The sequence below is a fragment of the Plectropomus leopardus genome, chromosome 6 (assembly GCF_008729295.1).
Source record: "Plectropomus leopardus isolate mb chromosome 6, YSFRI_Pleo_2.0, whole genome shotgun sequence".
In the NCBI taxonomy this organism is placed as follows: Eukaryota; Metazoa; Chordata; class Actinopteri; order Perciformes; family Serranidae; genus Plectropomus; species Plectropomus leopardus.
The window spans coordinates 3,157,150-3,181,694 of record NC_056468.1 but is presented as its reverse complement, the minus strand read 5'-3'; the positions used below and the strand labels follow the sequence as shown (position 1 = coordinate 3,181,694).

General features: G+C 38.7%; 1 protein-coding gene across 1 annotated transcript; it reads left to right on the top strand.

Annotated features, from left to right (window-relative positions):
• Positions 1-658: 658 nt before the first annotated feature.
• On the top strand, positions 659-15,357 carry ccdc125 (coiled-coil domain containing 125). The gene is made up of 12 exons (XM_042488403.1): positions 659-796; positions 1,739-1,982; positions 3,514-3,572; positions 3,671-3,757; positions 5,776-5,853; positions 7,182-7,267; positions 7,350-7,432; positions 9,250-9,362; positions 10,526-10,630; positions 11,378-11,528; positions 12,697-12,803; positions 13,553-15,357. Exons 2-12 carry the CDS (start codon positions 1,739-1,741, stop codon positions 13,928-13,930), a joined length of 1,491 nt encoding a protein of 496 aa, XP_042344337.1. The 5' UTR covers positions 659-796; the 3' UTR covers positions 13,931-15,357.
• Positions 15,358-24,545: the final 9,188 nt, after the last annotated feature.

The window sequence follows — 24,545 nt, the reverse complement described above, 5'->3', positions numbered from 1 at the left end:
TTTCTGTTGTACTGTTTTTTGAGCCTGGATTAACCTGTTATGGAGAACTGCCTGAGAATAAGCCCATCCTTGAACTGACATATCTTGTTACCATGAGTGGATGGAAAAAATAAGAAATGTTACAGTAAAAGCTTATTAAGGGATAGGTTGTTGAAATCTAAAGAAGTCTGTGAATAAAAATAATGTATGAAAAGCTGATCATTGAGCTCTTTGTTGGAACATTATCTTGTTGTTACATTCTCACTTCACACACACCCCTTCATCCAATATTTACTCAACAGTTTCACATGAGGCTCTTTTAAATATTCCCTCTGGTCCTGGTGACTCACGGGAAGTCACTCAAATACTTTCAACTTAAACTCAAGAAATGTTTCTTTTTTAAATACTGTTTTTAAATGTATACATTAATGAATGCTTGGTTTTTCTAAGTTATTTACCGTGGTATTTAATTGTTGTATCTTTTAAGTTATTTATTTTTACAGAATGTTATTAATTAGTCATTACGTGAGGAAGACAGTTGTGAAAAGCGTCGGGTTTGGATTTTATTTTGAAGGTCAGACCGGAAGAGCTTGGTGTTGTAGTTTGACGCAGCAGGTGGTGTTGAGCGTACAGGTGGCGGAGGGTTTCACCTCGCAGTGTATGTGATGCGGCTGTGGATTCATATGTTGAACCTTTTCAGGCTCTCACTTCGTAGCTAACTCTAAAATAAAACGTTAGTAAACGTTCTTTCTGTCTGCGTGTCGCTGGAGGCTGTTAAACACCGAGGAGTTAAACGTTTACTGCGTCAAAGTTTCAGGTAAGAGGAAGTCATTCATTAATGGAACTTTTTGTAACAATTACGGTAACTATTTTGCTCATTTGTTTCTGTGTTTCGTCAAGTTTTTATTTATTTATTTATTAGCAAACTGAACATGTACAAAAAACAATATATCTGAAAGATTCAAGTAAAAATGCGATGTAGCCTTAGAAAGACTGATACAAACAAATAGGCATACGAGAAAATAAATAGATAAATAAAGTAATTATAAAAATAAAAACATGTAACAGAAAGATAAATTGCTTGTTTCTCCATAAATTGCTCGTCTACGGACGAAAATGATGATCCATTGTCAAAAAGCTACTGGAACACAGAGCTGGATAACTGACACCGGTATCACTGTTTGAATAAGACTTTTAGATAGGACATTTAACACGTTTAAGGTTTAAAATGTGTTGGAGGTAGACTGCTTTGTTTCAAAGATCTACCAAGAAAACAGGTTAGAAAATACTGGCCTGGAGCACAGACTGGCCCTACTTTTATCTTTTTTTTTCAATAATTATTATTTTTTCATGTATATGTGTGTGTCTATGTATGCATGTATATATGTATATATATGTGTGTATGTGAGTAGACATGTAGGTACTGCTGACTAACCTTTTTTATATTTACATTATTACTACTAATACAAATGTAAATAACGACAAATACTATTTTGCCCAAAATTTCTCCATAAAGCAGCTTCCCTACAATTACTGTTCAAATCTTGGCCATGCACAACTACAGTTAATTGCCCTACTTTGATTTTCTCTATGTAATTAACCTATACAAGGATAAGGGTACAAGAGATAGGTGATATTGCCAATAAAAGAGAAAAAATACAAAGGAATTTCTTAACAATGAAGCCAAAAAATGTCTGGTTTGGCAGCTTTATTAGATCCATCCTGTGGTGAATGTAATGTAAGATTTGATTTAATGCAGATGCATGAGGTCAGTGAGGTCCACAGCCTGGATGATGACATGGTGGATGGGGACCTGGGTGACGGGATGCGAGTCAGAGCAGCGGCCACCTCCCCACGGCTGAAGAGCCAAAGCTTTGCTGGTCTCACAGAGACCCTGCTGTCCAGAACGGAGCTGCTCAGGAACTTCAGTCACGCAGGAGAGGCAGCCTGGATCCCTGGACTGAAGACACAGCCGAGAGCCCGCTGGAAGCTGCCGCGCTCCAGTAAGAACCTCTGAACCGACCCTTTACTGAAACACAGGAGCTGAACAACATGCTGCCTGTATACTCCAGCTAGTTATAGGGATTATTGTGCACTTGATTGCATTTAGAAGCTAAAGAGACAGATATTCCCATCCAAAAACAGAACTTAAAGGCTAAATATTGGGCAGAAATTCATCAGGTGGACAAAAAGCTTCAAATGAATGGTAATACTGCTTTCTGTCTGTTAGACATGTAATAGGATAACATATCCCTACCATGTATTGACTGTGCATCTTTCAGCTGATGTTTATATTTTCTGCCCACGTTTGGCCAGCTTTAAGTCCTAAAGGGACCCTATTTTGCTTGTATACAGGTTCATACTTGTTCTCTTCTACAACATGTTTAAATGCTTTCATGTAACAAAAAAAACCCAAAAAAAAAACCACTATTTAGCTGGCCCCCTCCTGAAAAAGCCCAGTCTGCTCTGGTTGTTCAGGTCCTCCTTATGTTCACGTCTCTGCACCATCACTGCAGCCTAGAAATGACGAATGGAGAATAGTGGCAATTTACACATTAAAAAAGCTCCAATCACAATGTGACATGTTACAACAGGAGTATGATCTGAGATCAGGGAAATCAACAACACTGGTGGCTAAGATTGCATGTTTTCATAATGTTAGCGTGTAGGTACATGTAGCATTGTACCTACAGTCCGAGAATCCCTGTATTATAACATTGCAGCACAGCCAGGGAATTGCTGCAACAGAATATAATGGCACTTTCAACTAATGAAATCACCAATAAAGGTTTTTAAACACAACTGAAAGCAGAAATCTAATCCAAAATTGGGGAAAAACTATCAACATTTTCAGCCAAGATTTCATGTTTCCCTGATGTTAGCATGTAGCCATATGTAGCATAGTACTTGTGACCAGGAAATCACTGTGGTGGAATATGGCATCACTTTCTTCCATTCTGACTTACAGTAAAAGCTTCTAAACACAACCGGACATGTTCCAGCAGAAATATGATACGAAGTCAGGGAGACATGTACAACATCAGTAAACCAAAATGTTAGCATGTAGCTACAAGTAACACACTAGGCTATTTAATGTAAACACTTTTGGTATTGCGCCTGGGGCGAATAACAAAAAAATTCATTACAGTTTGATGTTATTTGTAGGAAAACATTGTCAACAGAGCATTCAAAACATTTTTTGAAACTGAATCCAGGTTTATTATGAACATGTTTCTGTCAAGAAGTGACTTATGGTGTTGCGAGGGCATTTTAAAAGTCTTTTGTGCAGAAATATTACTGTAATACTGTGGTTTTCATGGCTAAACAACTGAAAAATGCAAACAACTGCTTTTATTCCAGTTGCAAGTTTAACCCCAAAACCGCACAGTTACACTATATACTATAAAATATGAAGCTTTCTGAAGATGTCACTGTGAAAAGGTGTCTTTACTCTGAATGTAAAAAGCTCCACCTGGTTCATCACACATTTTCTATGACCTGCAATGCTTGAGTGCTCTTTGTGTGACTCATCAGGCTCCCTTGGTGACCTGTCCAAAGACGAGCTTAAAGACAAACTACAGGAAGCAACTCAGGTTGGAAAAGTGAAAAAGTAAAAGACATTCTGTGACTGATGTAACTTTGTCCTCTCTGACCTGGCAGACTGCAACTGATGGTTGTGCTGCATTTACAGGTGATAGACGCGTTATGCTGTGAGCTGGAGGTGGCACAGCGGTACCTCGAAGGCAAATATGAGGCTCTAAAGATCTTACAGGGGAAGGTAGAGCAACACATGCACACACACACACACACACACACACACACACACACACACATACACATAAATGTAATGCATCGTACACCTAAGTGTGCTCAGTTGAAAATTCCAAATTTGAATGTCCTGAAGCTGGAAAAATTTGTCACAGACACTCTCATATTTTGTTGCGCAGTGTGATTGGGTAATCACGGGAAGCCTCTCTGACACATCTACTTAATTTTGTGCGTTGCGGTGTGTGCAACATAGGGATCCTGTTGGCTTCCCAGATTATCAAAACAGTTCGGAGACATCTGAAAGTACTGAAAGTGCTTCCCACATTTGTTGGACAAAACATATTAACCCTGTAGTTCCCTTGTGTAGTTCACTGAAAACACCGACCACCTCCTCTCCTTGCACCTCCACTGTCTTCTCAGTAAATGACAAAATTTTAAAGGATACAAATATAAATACAAAATAAACTGCTGTCAGAAGGATATGAAATCTGATTCGAACAAGAAAATGGAACTAAACGTAACTCTGTGTTGCTGGAGTTTTGACCCGTAAAGACTGCAATTTTGTCACGTAAATTACTTTAGAGGGATTGTTCACCCAGAAATGAAAGTTCAGTCATTATCTACTCTCCCTCATGCCAAAGGAAAGTTGGGTGAAGTTTTTTTAGTCCACAAAACACTGCTGGAGGCTCACGAAGAAAAAGCATTGCACTCCCAAACAATTAAAGCAAATGGTGACCAGGATTAAAACATTAAAAATAAATAAATAAATAAAACCACAAAATGTTTCCATACTGCTTGTTCAAGTAATCAAAGTGTCCTGAAGCTCCGATTTGCCAAGTTGTTTTGAAAAACATCACTGGTGCTGTGTTTTTAGGCTTGTTGCCTGAAGCTCCTAGTGTGGGAGCCGCGTTCCTATATGCACTCACATGAGACCAACGAGAGCTCACGGTAACTGCATGCCAGTGTTCACATGTTACCTGGAAGCTTCCCTCACACACAGTAGTTTTAAATCCGAAAAAGGGACTTGTTGCTTGCTACTAACTTCACAAGTCTCTCTCTCTGTGTAGGGGAGGTTTCCAGGTAGCATGTAAACGCTGGTGTGCAGATATGGCAAGCTCTCATTGGTCTTACACAAGGGGGCATACATACGCCGGTTCCACACTAAGAGCTACAAGCTACAATAATAATAATAACATAATTGTAACTTTTTTGATATAGCATCTGTAAAAACAGAGTTTACAAAGTGCTTTGACAAACAAAGCAAAAGTAGAAACATGAAATACAAGAAGGCGATACAACAACAGAAGCCAAACAGTCCTAGTGAGCACAAGCGAGATGAAACAAGAGGACAGATAATGCAAGATGTAGGATGCATAATATCAATGTAAAATAATACAAACAAATAGCCCAAAACCAGAAAAATTCCCATGGAACTCTGGCAGTGTTTTGTGGACTATAAAACTTCACCCGACCATTGGCATGAGAGTAAGTAGATAATTACTGAATTTTCATTTTTGGGTGACCTATCCCTTTATGTCGCTCAGTGTTTCTTGATGGTTCATTTTGTCAACTGTGAAAATTTAAAAAAAAAAAAAAAAAGGACTGCTCAGAGAAATAATTATACTTATACCTTGTTTTGACCTCTGAGGTTAGATAAGTTGAGAAAGATAAGAGCACAAACTCTTCTTCACCCTAGAACAACTTTAGTTTTATCAGTTTAAAGTTGCTCCAAATGATATGCCTGTCAGTCCTGGATAGAGTTTGGTAAATGTTGTAAAATAGTAAAATGTTAATAATTTTTTGGACAGTTCTACACACCTGTTTGTCTGGCATCAGATTATCTGTGAACATTATACTGTAATAGTGACACTGATCATGAACAACAGTCGTTATGTTTGAAACATCTTTGTCCCTGAAGTCTTGAAGCAGTTGCTCTCGGTCACAGAGAGGGGACTACTCTACCCAGACAAAAACCTACAGTCTTGAGTTTGTTCAGCCAATGACTAAAAACTGCTCCTCTCCACACAGGCCATTCTGGACAAAGCCACGAGTCACACCAGGAGTCTGCTGCAGAAGAGTGAGGCAAGGGCCAAAGCTCTGGAGAAGGTAAGAGTGAGTGCAGGCTGCTCAAATAAGGGCTTGGTCTGTTTGCTTTAACACTCTGCTCAACAGTCAGGAACTAACTACTCTCTCTCTCTCTTCCTGTTTATCAAACACTAAAAGAAACTCAAGTGTAACGACACAAGAAATGGTGCTATAAATTTATACCTTTATATACTTCCACTTACTGTTTTCTCTCTTTTCATTCCACTAATAAAGATCTGATGAAATAGGCCTTACAATGAAATAAAATGAATAAAAAGACCTAGTTAGCTTTGGTATTTTTCAACCTGGAGCGTTGTTTGTTTTTTTTTTTTTTACCCTTTATTCACCACTCAGTGCACTCATATAACTAGATACAAAGTCAACAAAATGATGATATTGGTTTGGATATTTAATAAAAGTAAGAAAGCAACAACGATAATGAACGTAAAGATACTTAAAAAAAAAAGGAAGAAAAACAAACAAAAGACAATGAAAACAAATAGAGCATTGATCGTTTGGGTTTAGTTACATTTCATGTAAGAGTTTTTAAATTTAACAGACTAATTTAGAACTCTGGACACAGATTGTTGTACTGATATCTGCCATATCTGTCTGAGTTTTTTTAACTTACTTTTTTTAAACTATAAAGTGTCACAACCGCTGACAAGCAGTCAACACTGAGCTCTCTCTCATGCCACATGGTAGCTCCGTGGCACACGGTGTCTCTCTTTCACATGACGCACGGTCTCTCCCAACCTGATGCTCAACTTGTGAAGTGCACAATGTCTCCCTCATCTGCTGACCGTTAAGCCCCCCAGCTCCCACCGACCAAAACTCTAAGAAATGGTATTCAGGACAGCCCTAGTAATTTATAAGATTAGTTACTAAACTCTTGACTTGAAAGAAATTGGTCCGTTATTCAGGATAAATGTGAGGGACCAAGTTAACTACATGACAGTTGACAGGATACTTTTAACTTGATACCATTAAGTTACTTTTGGATAATCCTAGCCATGCTTTGAGAACAGTAGCCAGGAAGGAAGATCATAGTATAAAAAAGATTTTGTCATGGTTAAGTCATCAGGCTTTATATTAGGGCTTGTATATTATATTCCTGCAATGCTCTTTTAACTCCCTAAACAGGCAGTTTAAAGCTCTTAATGTTTAGGGACCGGCCTACATCATACACTGTCCTGAATCATAATCCTAAAACAGGTTGAGCTTCATCCCTTGTATAAAAATTGCTTATTATCACTATTATTATTATATCATATTTGATGTCCGTGGCCTGGTGCTCTGTAATAATTTGAATCCGATGAAGGACATCATGTTGCGTCCATGTCCTGCAGGAGGTGAACAGCCTGCAGTGGGAGCTCAGCTTCAGTCAGGTCCAGATGAAGAAGTCTCAGCAGTCCTGGGAGCAGAAATACAACAGGTCATATTCACTCCACACAAACTTGTTTCTGTGGTGTTTTTATTGGTTTGTATTGTAACGTTACTGTTGTTGTTGTCATCAGGATGTTGAGTGAGAACAAGACTCTGACTGACAGCCTGGAGGAAAGAGAGAGGGAGGTCCAACAGCTGCGAGCAGAAAACTCCGGTAAATGCTGAATAATGTGCCTCTTCTGGAGGCAGTGGGGTGGCACGGTGGCGTCGTGGTTAGCACTGTTGCCTTACAGCAAGAGGGTCCCTGGTTCAATCCCAGGTTGGAATGGGGTTTGAATGTCCATTCTTCTCTGTTCTTCTCTCCGGGGTCTCCGGCTTCCTCCCACATTCCAAAGGCAGGCTTGATTGGTGACTCTGAATAGTGTGACTGTGAGCGTAAAAGGTTGTCTGTCTATATGTGTCAGCCCTGCAAAAGTCTGGTGACCTGGGTGTAACCCGCCTTCCGCCTGATGACAGCTGGGATAGGCTCCAGCCCCACTGCGACCCTTGCGAGGACAAGCATTGGTCACGGAGAATGAGTGTTAGGAGGTGACCTCTACATGTCTGCACACATTAACTCTCTGGCAGCATGGGAATGCATGAAAACCTAATTTCACAATGTGAGTGACAACTCACCAAAAGACTAAATAATTTGAACCCCAAGGTCCATTTACAAGCTTTTCCCTGAGCTTTTAAAGTCTCTGGGAACCCAGATCACCAAAAACTTTCTTATAATGTAATTCTTATAATGTAATTTAGGGTCTTACATGCATAATACAGAGCAGCAAAAATGATCAGACATTAACCTCAGTTCAAATTTGAAATATTATAATATCTTTTTAATTTTTTCACAGTTTCCTGAAGCTGGGTTGATTTGGGCTTGGGTTATCCCTGATCAATATCACGTAATATGGATAAAGACAATCAAAAATTCAAAGACAGCTGTCAGTTGATACTAATTTAACATGCCATACTGAAATCCCTCAGTGCTCCATTTAATAGGGTGCATTTGGAAACACTCACTCTGGGTGCACTCTGGCACAAACTGGACTGTTGGTAAATTCGGAGTGCTGTTGGAATGCACCATTTGCTATCTAGAGCGCTGAGACCTGGGAGTGTCAGAGCGACTCTGGGCACTCTGTCTAGGGAGAAGGAGCAGCAAAGTGCCTAACAAGGGAATGCATAATGAACTAAACTGTTTGTTAATTTATGAAGAAACAGAATACTCCGTGGCTTCGAATAGCAGCTCTCTCATTTTAGTGCAGAGCGTCAGATTGGATTTAGGAACAAAGCCAGAGTCAGAGAGCAGGAACAGATAGAGCTGTACCATGCTGACTCTGCTTAGCTTCATGGCTGTCGTCGTGAAGATGAGAGACAGCTGACAAAGGTTGGATCCAAGGAGATGTCAATCCATAGACTGTATATAAAGATGGACAACATGACAGCTCCCCCAAAGTGAGGTTATTCAATCTGGATCGCCCCCTGCTGTCTGACTGCAGTATAGATCATAAAGCCCGCCCCTCCATGTTAGTGAATGGACATAGGCCAAACTAAAAACTGAAAGTACACGCCAAATACATTATTCCAAAAGATGGTTTCTGTCACTGAAGGTAGCTCTCATCACCCTGATGTTTGCTCGAGTGTTTGTTTTCATGATATTTTCAGTTTTAATGAGTTATTAAATTATAGAAAAGGGGGCTTTTCCGCCATGATTAACAGCTCTGACAGCCAATCTGTGTGCTCGCATTCAATGGAGCTGGGGGTGCGTCATCTTTATTTACAGTCTATGTGTCAATCAAAAATGTGATCTGCCACGCCCACACAGTCTGGAGAAATACTGTTATCCTCAAAATGAGCTGTGTTATGATATAATTATGCATTCTTTCGTCTTTCAAGCCACAGCTTTAACCGCAACTTGTGTTCTGCAATGGAATTATTGGTTATCGTGAACATGTTGTGTGTGTGTGTGTTTGTTTGTGTGTGTGCTTGCAGCTCGGAGTCGGCAGTGCTTAGAGCTCCTCTCTATGTTGAGTGTGAAGGAGCAGAGAGCTTACCAGGGAACCAAACCTCAGTACAGCCCAGAGAGAGACGCAAGTGTTCTGGAGGTGAGAGAGCTCCGATCAACATCTCTCTCTCTCACACACACACACACACACACACACACCGAAAGAATCCTCACAGTTGGGTCAAAGAATTAAGACAAATGCTTTACCTTCAGTTCAGTTCAGTTCAGTTACGTCACACACTGTAATATCCAAACTGCTGAGCACTTCTTTCTGTGAAAGTGAGTTTCAGCAGCATGTTGAGCTGGATTATTTTTTATATGATGAAAACTTGATATACGTTCTGTGTGATCATGTCAAATGACTCAGTGTTCTTCCATTTTCTTGAGTGTAAAACCAGAATAACCTGCCAGAGTGCCACAGGCAAAAATAATTCGTGGAAAACATATTCAGAGCCCTCACTTAACCGTTTAGAAACTGGATTGACATCAGTTTTGCTGTGCTGCGTCAGACACATTTCACTGGCATTTGAAACCTCTGGAACCTTGATTTTTTTTTTTGAAAACATGGGAAAAAGGCAATGGACAACTTGGCAAGAAATTTCCAGATAAAAAAAGAGTAAACAAATAGTGACAAAAAAATGACTTTGAAATTAGCTGTGGGTAGAGTATTAGATGTCCAGAAAACTATATTTATATTTCTTCTCATTATACATTTAAAATTATGTTACAGAAAAATAATATCAAGAATATTTTTATTAAATTTTAACAAGTTTACACACTGTGTACAGCAGGTATAAAACTATACAGAGCATGCACAAGACAAAAAACAACATGACAACAAATTCGAAACCTCTCCAATCCACTAAACCCCAAACAAAAGCTGGAATATAGATAATAGGACAGTCCTCTATCTCTGAGGTAATACCAAAAAATGCTATGTGAGCTGGAGGCCAGGTTTGATATTGAAAGGGAGGAGGAGAGGTGGCTATGTAAAAGGCTGTTTCAAAATAATGGGGTAAATAAACAGTATACACTGACTTAAGAGCAACAAGACCAAGCAATAAAAACAAAATCATCTTTTTGTCTAATAGCTGTGGAAATATTTCAGAAAGGGGCCGCATACTTTTTTGAATTTCTTATGTGAGTCACAAATTGTTACATTGTTACATGCATAAGGTCTTTAGTTTACTTCAGCATAATGTATAAGTAACAACACTCAGGAGTTGGGTGAGAACTAGTCTCTGTCCTCTCTGTGTTTTGTAGCTGGCAGTGTTGGGCGCCTGCAGGTGTCCTGGTGTTGCTGAAGCCTGTCCATGCAGTCGCACTGCTGCTGCCAGCAGGAAGCAGCTCATTCAGCTGCAACAAGAGGTACACTTCATCTAACAACTCCACATGTGCTGAGCTTCATCTTCTTTCAAAGTTTTTCTCTCCATTATTATTGTTCATAGATATAATGTCTTGTTATATAATAAGCTCTTCTTTATCTCGCTATGTCTGTTAAAAAAAAACCTATTTTCCCCACTAAGGTTTTAAACCAACCTCTTGACAACTTGTGCTGAAAAATATGTGAATCTATATTTTAGACTCACAATTAACATTTGGTGAAGCATGCACACAATTAATTTTATTAATTTTTATACCTCTGTGCCAGCAATAGCAGAGGTGATTATGAACAATGCATTATGTTTTCCGGTTTTCATGCCGTCTGTCCATACGGGATCATACTCCCCATTCTCGTGAACACAATATGTCAAAAACACTTTGAGGCAATTTCTTTAAATTTATAACAAATGTCAACTCGGATTCAATAATGAAGTGATCCGATTTTGGTTGCTGTAAGTTAAACGGCCAAGGTCACTGTTAACTTGCATCCGTTTCGTTCTCATTAACGCGATATCTCAAGAAATTTTTCACATCTGGCACAAATGGTCACTTTGATTCAATGATGACCTCATTAGATTTTGGTGATTAAAGTCACGGTGACCTTGTGTGTGTAAATATATATGTATGTATATTTATATATATATATATATAGTTATGCTTTGTCTTTGGCACAGCAATGTAAATGCCACACCATAAAGTCTGTGTGTGTATGTATTTGTGTGTGTTTTCCAGCTGGATGCTCAGCGTGTGAGGAGAGAGGAGGCGCTGATGGTTGCAGATGCTTTCCGTATCGCCTTTGAACAGCAGCTGAGGAAACGCAGTGAGCACTTCCTGCTGTTGGCTGAAGCCAACATCCTGAAATCCCAGCACTGCAAGGCTGAAGGCAAGTGTTCTATCAGCTCAGTGCGTTACATTAGATCACAGCCAATGGAGAGGTCGTCCCTCAGGCAGTGGATCCTGTCTATAGGTTGTTTGCAGGTGACATTGTGTGTCCCTGAAGAACTGCAAAAGTGAGAAGCGCTATAAAAATGCAAAAGTTTTGTGTTGTTTCTGGCTGTGCCAACTGGTCAATTCAGAAAAAAATGGCTACATTTAAGTCCAAAAACACATAAAAGCAAGAAATAAAAAAAAAACTCATGGAAAAATGGAGGCAAACATGGAATAAAGACCCGTGTAAAGTCTGGAGGAGCGGAGTCACACAACACGTGTATGTTTTGTATGTCACATTTTTAGCAGTGTATCTGAACACCTCTGAGGATGGTTGAGCTAACAGAACATGGTAGAAAATAGTAGCTATTGTTAGCCAGCTAGTGCATAGCCTGATGCCAGTGCTGTATCCATCCATGTAAAGTTACTTTAGAGTTGAAACAGCAAAATAAAAATACTGATTCTCAAGCAAACATACGCACCAGGGAAAATACAAGACAGCAGTCATTCAATGCTGCTTTCGACCTGATGTCGTTGGCCCGGCCACACATGACATAGTTCTAAGCCTCAAGACTCTCGTACGCCTTCATTTGGCTCGCCGTGTAGTAGCAGGTCTGCAGGGTTAAGTCACTTGTGATATCGATTGTCTCCATGGCAAGTAAATCAGTCAACCTGTGGGAAAACTGCGACTGAAAACAAGCTATAGTTTGTGAATTTCTTAAAGTGATGCACTGATCTGTACCTGTATAGTTCCAAGGCTAGTTATCACATGGGTACATAGTGAATTTTGGAATATTGCAAGAATTATAAGGATGATCAGCTGAGCTCCATATGGAAGAAGAAAGGCTCCAATTTTTATATGAATTAAATTACAAACTTAATACAGTATTTCATCCACTTGGCACTCAAGTTGGTAGGATTAAATGGAATTTTATGAATTCTTTCTGTTGTGCAGAAAAATACCTTGCTCCAGAATGTAAATGGATCACATAAATATGTCTCTAACATTAAAGCGCAGGAGGATGTACTGTTAACACTATTAATGATTTTCCAAGACGCTATAAATAATCCTTGATTTCAATACCGCATAGCTCCCAGTTTTTGAAACCATCATGTCCTTCCAGGTGCTAACAGGAGTCCTTTAATCAATGTAAGCCAGAAGTTGAGGGGACTGCTGCCTTCCAAGATGCCTGATGATCTTTTAGAGACTCTCTACAGACTGCTGGACTTGGTTAGTATCTCCTCATCTGCAAGCCTAGTTATCTAGAGATCACAACACAGAGACTGTATGAAATTTATTAGGAAGGTCCTTGTAGTTTACTGTGGTTGTTGATCCTCCTGCAATGTTCTTCTTTTCATAAGTATGCATTTTAGTATGACAGAAAAAAATCAGTATGTCCCAGTACAAAGTATATCCAATGCAGTATGTCAAAAATACCAGAATGTTCTACTACAGTGGTTCCTAACTGATGTCGCAGTCCAAAAGTGGGTCGCAGGGCCATTCTGAAAAGACTGCAAGTGACTCGTATTTTCAGAGAAAAAAAACATAGCAAACAATAGCAAAAAAACAAATAAATGAATAAAAAAAATAAAATATCTAAATCACCCCAAAAGTTTTAAAGGAAAAAATAATTAAATGTTTGAAGAAAAAACAAAACAAAAACATTTTGCAAAAAAAAAAAAATCGCATTTCTTAAAAAAAAAAACAAAAACAAGGTAGAAGATTCAATTTGAGAAGAAAATAAAAACTGCTTGAGAAATATACTAAAGTTCAAAGGCAGACATTCATATTTATTTTTACCATCATTAACATCCATGCTCATTGGTGGACTGATGGACTGATGGTCTTATTAAAGAGCTTCCTGAATTCTTCATTCATATGTTTATGATCTAAAACATTATTTCCGTCTTTGAAGTATAAAGCACCTTTAAGACTGATGGTTGCTATTTTGCATATTGATGCTGTGTTACCTGCTGTAGCTGAATGATAAGGAGGAGGCCCTGGCCCACCAGAGGAAGGTCAGCATCATGTTAGCCCACAATGCAGAGGAGCTGCAGAAACAGTTGCATCTGGATTCAAATTGCTGCCCATCAGATCCATCAGAGACCCCAAGTCAGTCGCAAAAAACATCTGACACATCGGAGTCGAAAATACAACCGAAAGTCTCATCAGAGTCCAACATCCAAACACAGCTACAACAAGAGCTGCCAGATTCCCCACTTCAGCCAGAACCACCATCAGAGTCCAGGACTGAACCTCAGGAGCTGAGAGACACATCACAGTCCAACATCCAGCCCCTGTCCAACCACGAGAACCACGTGTCTGGAATCCAAATATCAGACCAACCAGAGTCCTAATCCTCCAACAGGACTGCTCAGACTCCATGCAATCAGGGTTGAGGACTTTGTAAGACTTTGATGGATCGTCTGTGACGTCCCACAGGAATTGTGTCTGAAGGAACAGTATGAAGGCAGATGATTTGGCCTGACTGCTCACTGCTGTTCCAGCAGCTTCTGGACTTGAAACACCCAACTGTTGTCCTCAGAGAGGACGACTAGCTGAACTGCGGCTGTGACATCCAGCCCCAAACACACCGTTTCTACATCACACCAACGCTTTTTACTACTAGATTTAAATCTGGAAAAGCATACGAAGAAACAAGCATAGATGAATGTCTGTTATCATTTTCCCAAACCTTGTGAACAACCTCTCAGGTGTTACTGCAACATGTTCTCACTCCTAACTCGTCACATGGTGCCGCTCTGTCAGTGACCCTTTACATCTACCTGCGACGTTTTGGGTATCCTTCTGCGTCAGCTGATTATGCACCAGGATGCAGTTACAATGATGTCAACAAATGTGTGTGTGGTGGAATAAAGCAGCATGGTTTGGTTTAGGCAAAAGAGGCACATGTTAAGGTGTAGATAAAGAAACGCTCACATCCACACAAGGAGGCCATCAGGCTGTAGAAGGAGGCCTTTCTGGCTCTAATGGCCCAGGGGTCTTCTGAAGCAGCAGACAGGTAATGGTTGGCCAGAATGGCTGCAGCTGAGGCGGTCGCCAAAACTAAAACTCAGGTGTGGGAGGAGTTTAGGGAGGCCATGGAGGAGGACTTTCGGTCGGCCTCAAAGAAGTTCTGGCAAAATGTGAGACGTCTCCAGAAGGGGAAGCAGGGCTTGTTTCAGGGTGTGTTCAGCATGGGAGGCGAACTGCTGACCTGGACTGGGGATTTTGTTGAGTGGTGGAAGGAACACTTTGAGGAACTCCCGAACCCTATTGTCACGTCTTTCGTGGAGGAGGCAGGGTCTTAAGACTTGGGGGATTCTTCATCCATAGCTCTGTCAGAGGTCGCTGAGGTAGTCAAAATGCTTCTTGGCGGCAGGGCACCAGGTGTGGATGAGATTCGCCCTGAGATGCTGAAGGCTCTGGACATTGTTGGGCTGACTTGGCTGACACGCCTTTTCATTGTCGGGTGGAGGTCAGGTACAAGGCCTGTGGAGTAGCAGACCGGGGTGGTGGCTCCCATTTTTAAAAAAGGGGAATGGAAAGTGAAAGCCTTGGAGTCCCTCAGCACGGGCTGGAAACGTTGCTGGGGAGAGGGACGTCTGGAATGTTCTGCTCCACCTGTTGCCCCTGCAATCCGGCCCCAGATAAGCGGAAGAAAATGGATGGATGGATGGGCGTCCGCACAGGAAGTAAACTCTGGTGTCCTGCATGAAAGTCCTTCAGCATTTCATGCATAGTCATGCATTCTCATCTGACACTGTCCAAAGGTGGCTTTTGGCATCACTTTCATATACCAAAAGCACTGACAGAGCTGCGTGATGTGACGAGTTCGGAGTGAGAACGGGGTGGTTATCGATATGAAATAAAGCATGGTTCTGAAGTCCTTTGAAGTGGCGGATGGCGTCAGTTTACAATGCAGCTGGGTAGCATCTTTTGTGGTACGATACGACTGCTGGACGGTATCAGTTTGAAACGCTGCCGGGAACAAGGTAATTTAAGGAGATAGAAAGTCCTCATTGACTGAGTGGTGATGGGTCCAACAAACCCTGGATTTTCACCCATGATCCCACTGTTGGAGCCAAACCATGATGCTTTTGTCTAAACTTAACCATGTGCTTGTGTTGCACAATGAAATAAACATAAATATAAGGTGTTTTTCTGAAGCAAGTGTATTTGAAAATTAACTGTATCTAACAATTGGAAAATGTACATTTCCTAAAACAAAAGTATATTTTGAAAAGACACAATGGATTGGTACACTGTCGCAGTACATCAATAACAAACACAGGACAACACCTAGTGCATCATATGTAGACGTGAACGGCACTTACCAATCGGCGTTCTATGATAAGTTAGGATGAGAATGTGTTGGCTTTTTAACGCGGGGTCTGTGGGCACTGACTGTGTTTTAGAGCCAGCCTAAGGTGGTTAATCTATGAATTGCAGCTATTGGCACTTCCACGTTGGCTTCATTTTTCAGCCCTGGAGCTTGCTGCTTAGTCATAGCAAGAAACTTTAGTTGTAACAGCAAAATACCATTTATCTTGATATAATATTAAATCATTTATTGTTTTAACATAAAACATTTCACGTTATAACACGATCACGATCACATACTGTTATAACATGAAATGTTATAAAGATAACTCGATAACTTATTTTTTAAAACTCGTGTCAATGAGGAAAAGGTCTGCGCAAAATGATAAATAAAGGAATGTGGCTCACTGACATGCATTGATTGAGTTCTACTTGGGTTGAAACATGGCAACATTTTGCTTTTTTTTGAACGCGGTGTGATAAGCATACTGTGGCCCTACTATATTATTGTGTGACTTTGCACCTCATACAACCCACATCAGAAGATCTGTTGTTCAAAACAAAAGTTTATGCTATATTACATTTTTTTCTGACACCACGTCACCCTGTGCTTTTTTGTTATTTCAAACTTTATTTTTAAAGAATTATATCTTCTGGTTTCATTGTGTAATGCAGACTCTGGAAGTCTTAAACATGGTGAACAGGGTTCTTTATGCACCCATTCTGTGCTGCAATTATATTTATGCATTCCCTGATGTTTTTATATACAAAGTTATTGTCAGATGTAATAATAATCAAACCTCTCAAGATGATATCCATCCTGCTAGTTCAGCTTTGGACAGGGAGCTAATAAGATCTCATGAGTAACTTATACCAGTATGACTGTTGAGAAACGAAATCTGTTTAATTATGATGATGTCATGAATTATTAAATGTATGCAATCATACCTACATAAACTATTTTCAACTGGAAACTGGAAGCAGTTGAGGTTTGGCCTTTTCACTGGATTGGCAAATCTGGTCATGTGTAGTTCAGCATCATGAGATACATTAAGTTATGAAAGGTAGGGGCTGACAGATCATCGGCCTGGCCGATTATCAGGGCCAATATTTGGCATTTTGCTGATTATCTGTATCTGTGTTTTATTTTAATGATCAGCGATAAAATTAAATAAAAAGTGCAAAGGAAGTGTCAGCATGTGAGGAACATCGGCTTTGTAAAACCTCAGGGAGCTTATTTGTTAATTTTTTATTTTAATTTTCACTTGCTGGGAACTTGTCTATGATGTTGAAGGTTTTAATTTTGATTAAACATTTCCTGAAATACATTTAAACATTTTTTTTGTTGTTGTTGGAGTTTGTTTCTAAATATTAACAAAGATTTTTGCTTTTATTTTAAATGCATATCGGTTCTAAATATCGGTTATCCGTGTTATTAAATAGTTTGTATCGGCCCTGAAAAAAATAATATTGGTCAGCCCCTAATTTAAAGTTTACCCCTGCTCTGTTATTTTTTTATGTCATAGTTTCGTTTATTGATGTTTTTGAAAAACTCAGTTCACAAGTTTCTTTTTAAAGCCTTAATGGAACTGTTTTCATATAGAAAGCATAATCATCCAGTTGGTCTAAACGAAACATTATTACAACTACATGAACACATAACCATGAGTGTGCAAACACTGGCAAGCATTAGTGATCAAAGAATATGAAGTGTGGGTGTATGATGTTAAGTTGTTCATAGAGGTTCTTCATATAGTTTGTCAACAGCTTGTTTTTTTTGTGACAGGTCTGGAACCTTCAACACATAAAATAAAACAGTGAAACATGATGATGTGTGTCTTTTAATGTGTTTACTTTCTCCTTTTTTTAAATTACTATGAGTACAGTGTCCGTTCACAACACGGCCATTTGGAACATGCACATTGCTTGGCCTGTGGTATTGCTACTTGCAGCTTTCTTGAGAACAGCTTCTTAATAACTTTATTTTTCAAATCTTTATTTCGAACATGGCAAATAAAATAAAACAAAATAAAAATAAAAATATGAGCAAAAAAAAACCAATCATAATGCCCATCATACATATTCAATAACCAAACATAAGTATTTGATGTTCGAAAAGGAGTAGGAGGAAGGAAATACTTATTAAATCCTACCCCCTTATTTCCATTTATATATGTAAATGTGTATATATATGTGTGTGTGTGTGTGTGTGTATTGTTAAAGTATGAGATTTGCATGAAATTTTTTGACAACTTTGACAACAATTTTGGACAACATTCTTTACTGTCTTTTTTAGGATTATTGGACGACATACTATACTGTCTCGTCTTTGATGACTTTTGGAAAAAAAACAAAAAAAATGTAATGTTTCTGAAATGGCACAAAAACGTCATAGTATACTATGTTGTCCAAAATGGCACAAAAACATCATACTATAGTATGTCTTCCTAATGGCACCAAAACATCATAGTATAGTATGTCATCCAATATGGCACCAAAATGTCATGCTATTGTAGGATGTTCAAAATGGCACAAAAAAGTTATTGTATATTATATTGTCAAAAATGGCACCAAAACACATAGTATAGTATGTTGTCTAAAATGGTTAAGAAAAACATCATAGTATAGTATGTCATCCAAAATAGCACCCAAACATCATACTATAGTATATTGTCCATAATGGCACCAAAACGTCATAGTGTATTTTTTCATCCAAAATGGCCCCAAAACGTGTCATTATAGCATGTCGTCCAAAATGGCACCAAAATGTCATAGTATGGTATGAAACTTTGCATCAACAACTTATCAAACCAGACTATCATAATCCTTTTTAAAAACACGCTAGTTATGTTTCAATGGGTTTTTTTTTTTCTTTCTCACATTTAAACACCTGTTTTCTCAGTGTCTTCCCTGACAGACTGTATGTAGCCACTATTTGCTGTGTTGGTGTTGGGTTGTTCATAGAGTGCATTTAGTAATTTTACGTCTATCACTATTGTTATGATATACTATATTGTTACCATTGTTTGTTTTTTTTCGTAAAGTTGTATGATTGAATTTGTACTCTTTAAAGATAATTTCATAAAGGACTGACTGACATTTTTTTATTTCCTTGGCACAATGAATAGCAACATCAAAAATAATCAACAGCATAAAAAGAAAGAAAAATAATGGAATTGGCCAAATTGTTATTTGAAATTTAATATTTTTATTTTAATCAGTGTATCACTAAATAAACATGATAAAATAAAAATAGGATTACTCAGAAGTGGCAGAAGAACTCAGCTTAAGATAGAAGTGAAAATGAACTGACTGGGGCAGTCTCTTCAAACACTTCCTTACTCTGTGATCCATCCATGAGAATCAATGAAAGAAAATGCTCTTTTGTTTATTTATTCTTTTGTGATCTGGCTGAACTTCACTGTCATTGAACCAGAAATTGCTGGTGCTCTTGTTATTTTCCTCCAAGTCTTCGCTGAAGTCGAACAACAGCATGCTGCACACATGTTGACCAGCTGAGGGCAGTGTTTGTCTATAAATATGTTGGGGAAAAAATACAATTATTCCTCTCACAATCAGGTGGCTGCTCTCAGTATACATATGGTATAATGCATCACAGTTCAAGAATATGATGCTTTTATATGCCTCTGTATTGTATTTGGCTTTCAGCATTAATAGAAGAACGAGTTAATTCCAGGGTCAGATGAACTTGAATATTGTGACACTTCCAACATGATGCATTATTTCATGTAGATGTTATGCTGCTGTATGTTTGCATCTATCATCTTTTCTTTTCAAAAAGAGGTCTGGTCTGTTCATTCATGACAGTCTGTGTCTCTGCTGATTATATGGAGGATGTTGTATACAGAGGGAAGATAACACCAGGGTCATAGAATTAGCTAAACAGAATACAGATTAACTACAGCAGTATGACCTAGGAGTTCTATCCCACCATAATTCACAAAGTTGTACCAAAATAACAGTAAAGAATAAATAAATGACCACATCACAAACATTTCAGTAATAGTGTCTGACTGCAGCTCTTTGTTATAATAAAATTCAGTGAAGCCATTATATGTGCACACAGTACACAAGTAAAAACAAAACATTTCTTATGTGTTCAAAATCAGTCTCCTCTTAAGAAAAAAAAAATCATTTGTTTAGTGGTCACAACTTTCAAACTTTCAAACTTTACAAAAAAAAAAAAATAAAATAAAATAAAACTTTATAACAGTTTATTAATAGAGAAAATCCACCATGGTTTACATAACACAGTTAAATATGGCACAGGTAAGAACAATAAAAGAGCATAACAAATTTTAAAAAGAAAAAAAGCATAAAATAGGACAGGTCTAACAGAGTGCACTTTCCATTAAAGGCCATTGTGAACATTAAAGTCTTTAGCCTGTGAATGCTATGACTTGACTGATAGCCGGTCATTCTTCGTCTTTGGAAGTATTAACATTCAGCACTCTGAATGAGCTGAAGCTACCTTAGTGCTTTCTTGGAGACCTGAGAAAAGGCCATAACAGTAGTCAAATGTACTTGAGATATAACCATGACTCAGTTTGTTGTGATCCTCTTCAGAGATGTATGTTCAATGACTTTTTATGTTTAAGGGTGATAATAGGCCGCCTTTGTGTTTAACTTGATATGGCTTTTTAAACTGAGTTGACTCTATAGAAATGGTAAGTTTTCTTCTAAAAAGAAATCATGTCAAGATGAGCATCCACTTCTGACTTTTTTAAAGCATCAAAGACAATTGTTTTGTCGTTGTTTAATATAGTAAAATTTTGGTTCATTAACCATTGTTTTGGTCAATGCACTGAGGCAGCAAGTCTGCTGGAGCAAGGTCACCTAGTAAAAGTGCTGTATAAAGTTGACCATCATCTGCATAATTACAATGTACACGGAACAAGGTAGATTTCTTTCTTTTTTTATTATGATAAACTGTAATGTTGTTTTGCTTTATAGTGTCCGAAGTGAGCATGCAGAGGGTAAATTGCAGAGCTCCAGTGATAGAGCCTTGAGGAATGCCACATGTTCACTTGCTGTATCTCTCCGATATGTTTCCAATAGAAACAAAGTAGACCCTGTTTTGTTCATAGCACTGGAACCAATTTAGAGGACCATGCCAAAAAGGCCAATCCAGGCATTAAGTCTGTCTAGCAGTATTGGATGACTGTGTCTTCATGATGATGACATCATGGTAGCTGCAAGCCTGAACATAAATAGCAGACACAGAAGGATACCTAGAGCGTAATATGTAGATGCAGAAATCCACTGACAAAGTGGCAATATGTGACAACTCAGGATGAGAATGTATTGGCTTTGTAAAATTGCCCTCCGTGGTTGTTGAAACAAGTATGATAGTAAGTCAAATACAAGCCTTCCCTGTCCTCAACCTTACCCACTGCCTACAATGGGAACTATGACACAACACAGTTCAGTTCAAGTAGATAGATAGATAGAAAGTACAACGTATGCTGTAATGCATAAGTGCAGTGTGGGGTAATTTATGCATCACATGCACCTGAAGGCAACATACAGTAAATGCACTGTCAATGGAAAGGGGAAAAGCTTGTGCAAGTGCTGCCACATCCTCCAACATCCATGTTGAAGGTTTCACCAGCAGCTGTTTGTTTCAGGGGCAAATATCTATTTTGACTTTGCTCAAGTAAAATGGTTATTGCCAATTAGATGCCCATCACATGTGCAAGCATTGGATGCTGCCAGCTGTTTACAGAGGGGAGAAAAATATCCCTTTTTCATTTGGCTAATGTTTCCCTCAAAGCCAACAGCACAGTCTCTCTCTCTCTCTCTCTGCCAGCTGAAAAACATACAATTATTAAATGTAAACACATGTCAATTCAAAAGTGACAGCTGGGAATAGCTGCTAACATTGCAGGTTAGTGATTCTCAACTTATGACCCGTAGGCGAAATCTGGCCCCTGATAGGGTGCCGGGTGGCCCTCAATCGTTTTCTAATTCTCAATAAAAATAAAGTGATTCACACTGGGAAGTGTTTTTGTACTTTTGCACTTACTAATTAGTATGAATAAGATGCCAGAGTGCTTAAAACAGCATTAAAATGTGCTTGATTTAAAAAGAAAGTACCAGTGCCAAGATCCCCCGCACCCCAGACAGAAGTCCTCGCTTAAATCCTAGAAATGTCCTAAAGTCCAAGAAATGTCCTTAAATCCTAGAAATGTCCGAAAATTCAAGAAATGTCCTTAAATCCTAGAAATATCCGAAAATTCAAGAAATATCCTTAAATCCTTTAAATGTCCTAAAATCCAAGAAACATCCTAAAATCCTAGAAATGTGCTCCAATCCCATAAATGTCTTAATGTCCTAGAAATGTCCTCAAATCCTAGAAACATGTATGAGGCTGCAGCGACTGGCCCCTGGTTTCCTGTCATTTTGCAAAAGTGGCCTCAAAGCAAAGCAGTATCCCTGCTGTAGAGTGAAAGCAAGTGAGTAATCATATCATACATTTTTTTAAAGAAAAATTGTCATGAATATTTCTCAAACCTGAAAGGAAAGGTGTTACTGTTGCTGCATATTTGAAGACTCATTTTAATTCAAGTTATAGTGATGATTGTTTTGATGATGATTTTTCCTCCTTTAAATATGTTTGCTCTGTGTTGAAAGACACACTAAAAACCCTGATATTAACAAGTTACAGACCTCCAAGGTCACTGAGCTGCTTTCTGTTGTCTCCACAAATGTTCTTGTCATGACATGGTGATTGTGCTATTCACATTTACCCAAAGACAAAACTGCAGAGGAATTCTGTGGTCCATTTGAAACTTTTGATGTGTTGCAGCGTGTGAAAGGGTCCACACACACATTCAAGGACACATGTTGGATCAGATCATTAGCAAAGGTGTTGATAATTCTGGTAGTGTTGTCAGGAAAATGGACCTTTTTTTTTGATGCATCTGTGATCTGAAAATATCAGACTGGCCATAAAGTCCTCCATGTCAAACAATGGAGCCAAAACCACCGCTGCAACCCCATTAGCTTTCAAAATCTTGGAATTTTAATAGACTCATATCTGAATTTCAGCAGCCATGTCAAGGCAATGACTAAATTAACATTTTATCATCTCAAATAAGTGGCAAGAGGTCTCTGTCCAGATTTTATGTTATACTATACTATACTATAGAGGATGTAAGCTGCCAAAATGAAAAATAAATGACTCAATAAATACATTTGTGTGGCCTTAAAGATACCAAAAGTAATATTAAATTTAAAATGTAGGCAGTAATTAAATAAAATGTGACATATATTGATAATCAGTGGTTTAACATGCCTTTTTAAAATTTACTTTCCTTTTTAGTGTTCCCTATTATTCATTTATTTATTTCTCATTTTAATTTAGAGATTTATTTTTGCATTTAAGTATGTTTTAAATGTATTTTTGTATTATTAAATTTTAAAAAAGAATGCATGAAATATTTTGTTTGCCCCCCCCCCCCCTTTTATTTCCTTAAACATATTTATTTCTGTGTTACATTTCTTCTACAAATTCTTAATCCCTGCATTTCTTCTTAATAGTAAAAACAAGGGACGAGTTCTGCCATACTGTGCTGTGAGTGGCTAGAGCATAAAACGTTTGTTTCTTCATACACCAACAAGCGCTAAATTTGGAGAAATCTAGATTATTTTAATCCTATTTTTTTAGTGCTTCTAAATTTTAAAAGTCATTCTAATGTTTTTCTTAGGCTTAATATGTAAAGCTCCTTGAATTTCCACTGTGTTTGAAATGTGAGTATGTGTTGGCTGGCATAAGGCCAGTCTAAGGGCTCAGTAAGTCTGTCATCTTGTTTCTCTTGACCTCTTCAGCCTGAACGAGCATTGATCCATGTGTTTGGGCCCTCTGGTCCCACAGTGGCCAGTGATGCCCCTGTTTCAGAGGAAAACCGAGCTAAAATCAATCTGGGTCAGCTGCTAAGACTGCTGGTCAATGGCTCAACAGGAAAGGCCACACTGAAAAAAAAGAAGAAAAAGACAGAAAAAAAACCAGGTATCTTTGTTTGACTATGCCAATATATTGAGTGAAATACAGCTGACAGAAAGCCTATAAGTGGAAATGTTTGTAGAAGATTTGGAGAGGCTTTTATTTACAGCACTGTAATATTATGACAGTGTTAGAGTCTGATGTCAGCAAACCCTTCTGAAGGCCATGTAGTCAAGAGATACAAGTCATTATCTTTTTTGGTGCAGTTTGGTGTGTTTGACCTTTTAATTCAATTTGTTTGATGCTGGTGAAAACACTGATTTGAAATTCTGCACAGACTGAGCAACTGTCTGAACCTGCCCATTTAACTGTCTGAATTCCAAACCTCATATCAGCCTCTTCTCACTCCAAACTCTTCCAATAGCGCAGATCTGTCAGTGGTTTCAGCGTACGAGTGTGCACCAGAAGCCACCTTCACTGTCCAACCGGAGCACGGCTGAACAGTGTCAGATGAAAACGAGCACAGACAGAACCGGTGACGTTGTTAAGATATGTATGAGGACAGCCGGACAGCACTGGGCGTGTCCAAATGCAGTGGGCCTGGGAGGTTTCACTTGAGGACGTGGCCAGACAGAACTGGTCGCATGCACATGAAATGGACAGTGTCAGGTAATAATGCTGCC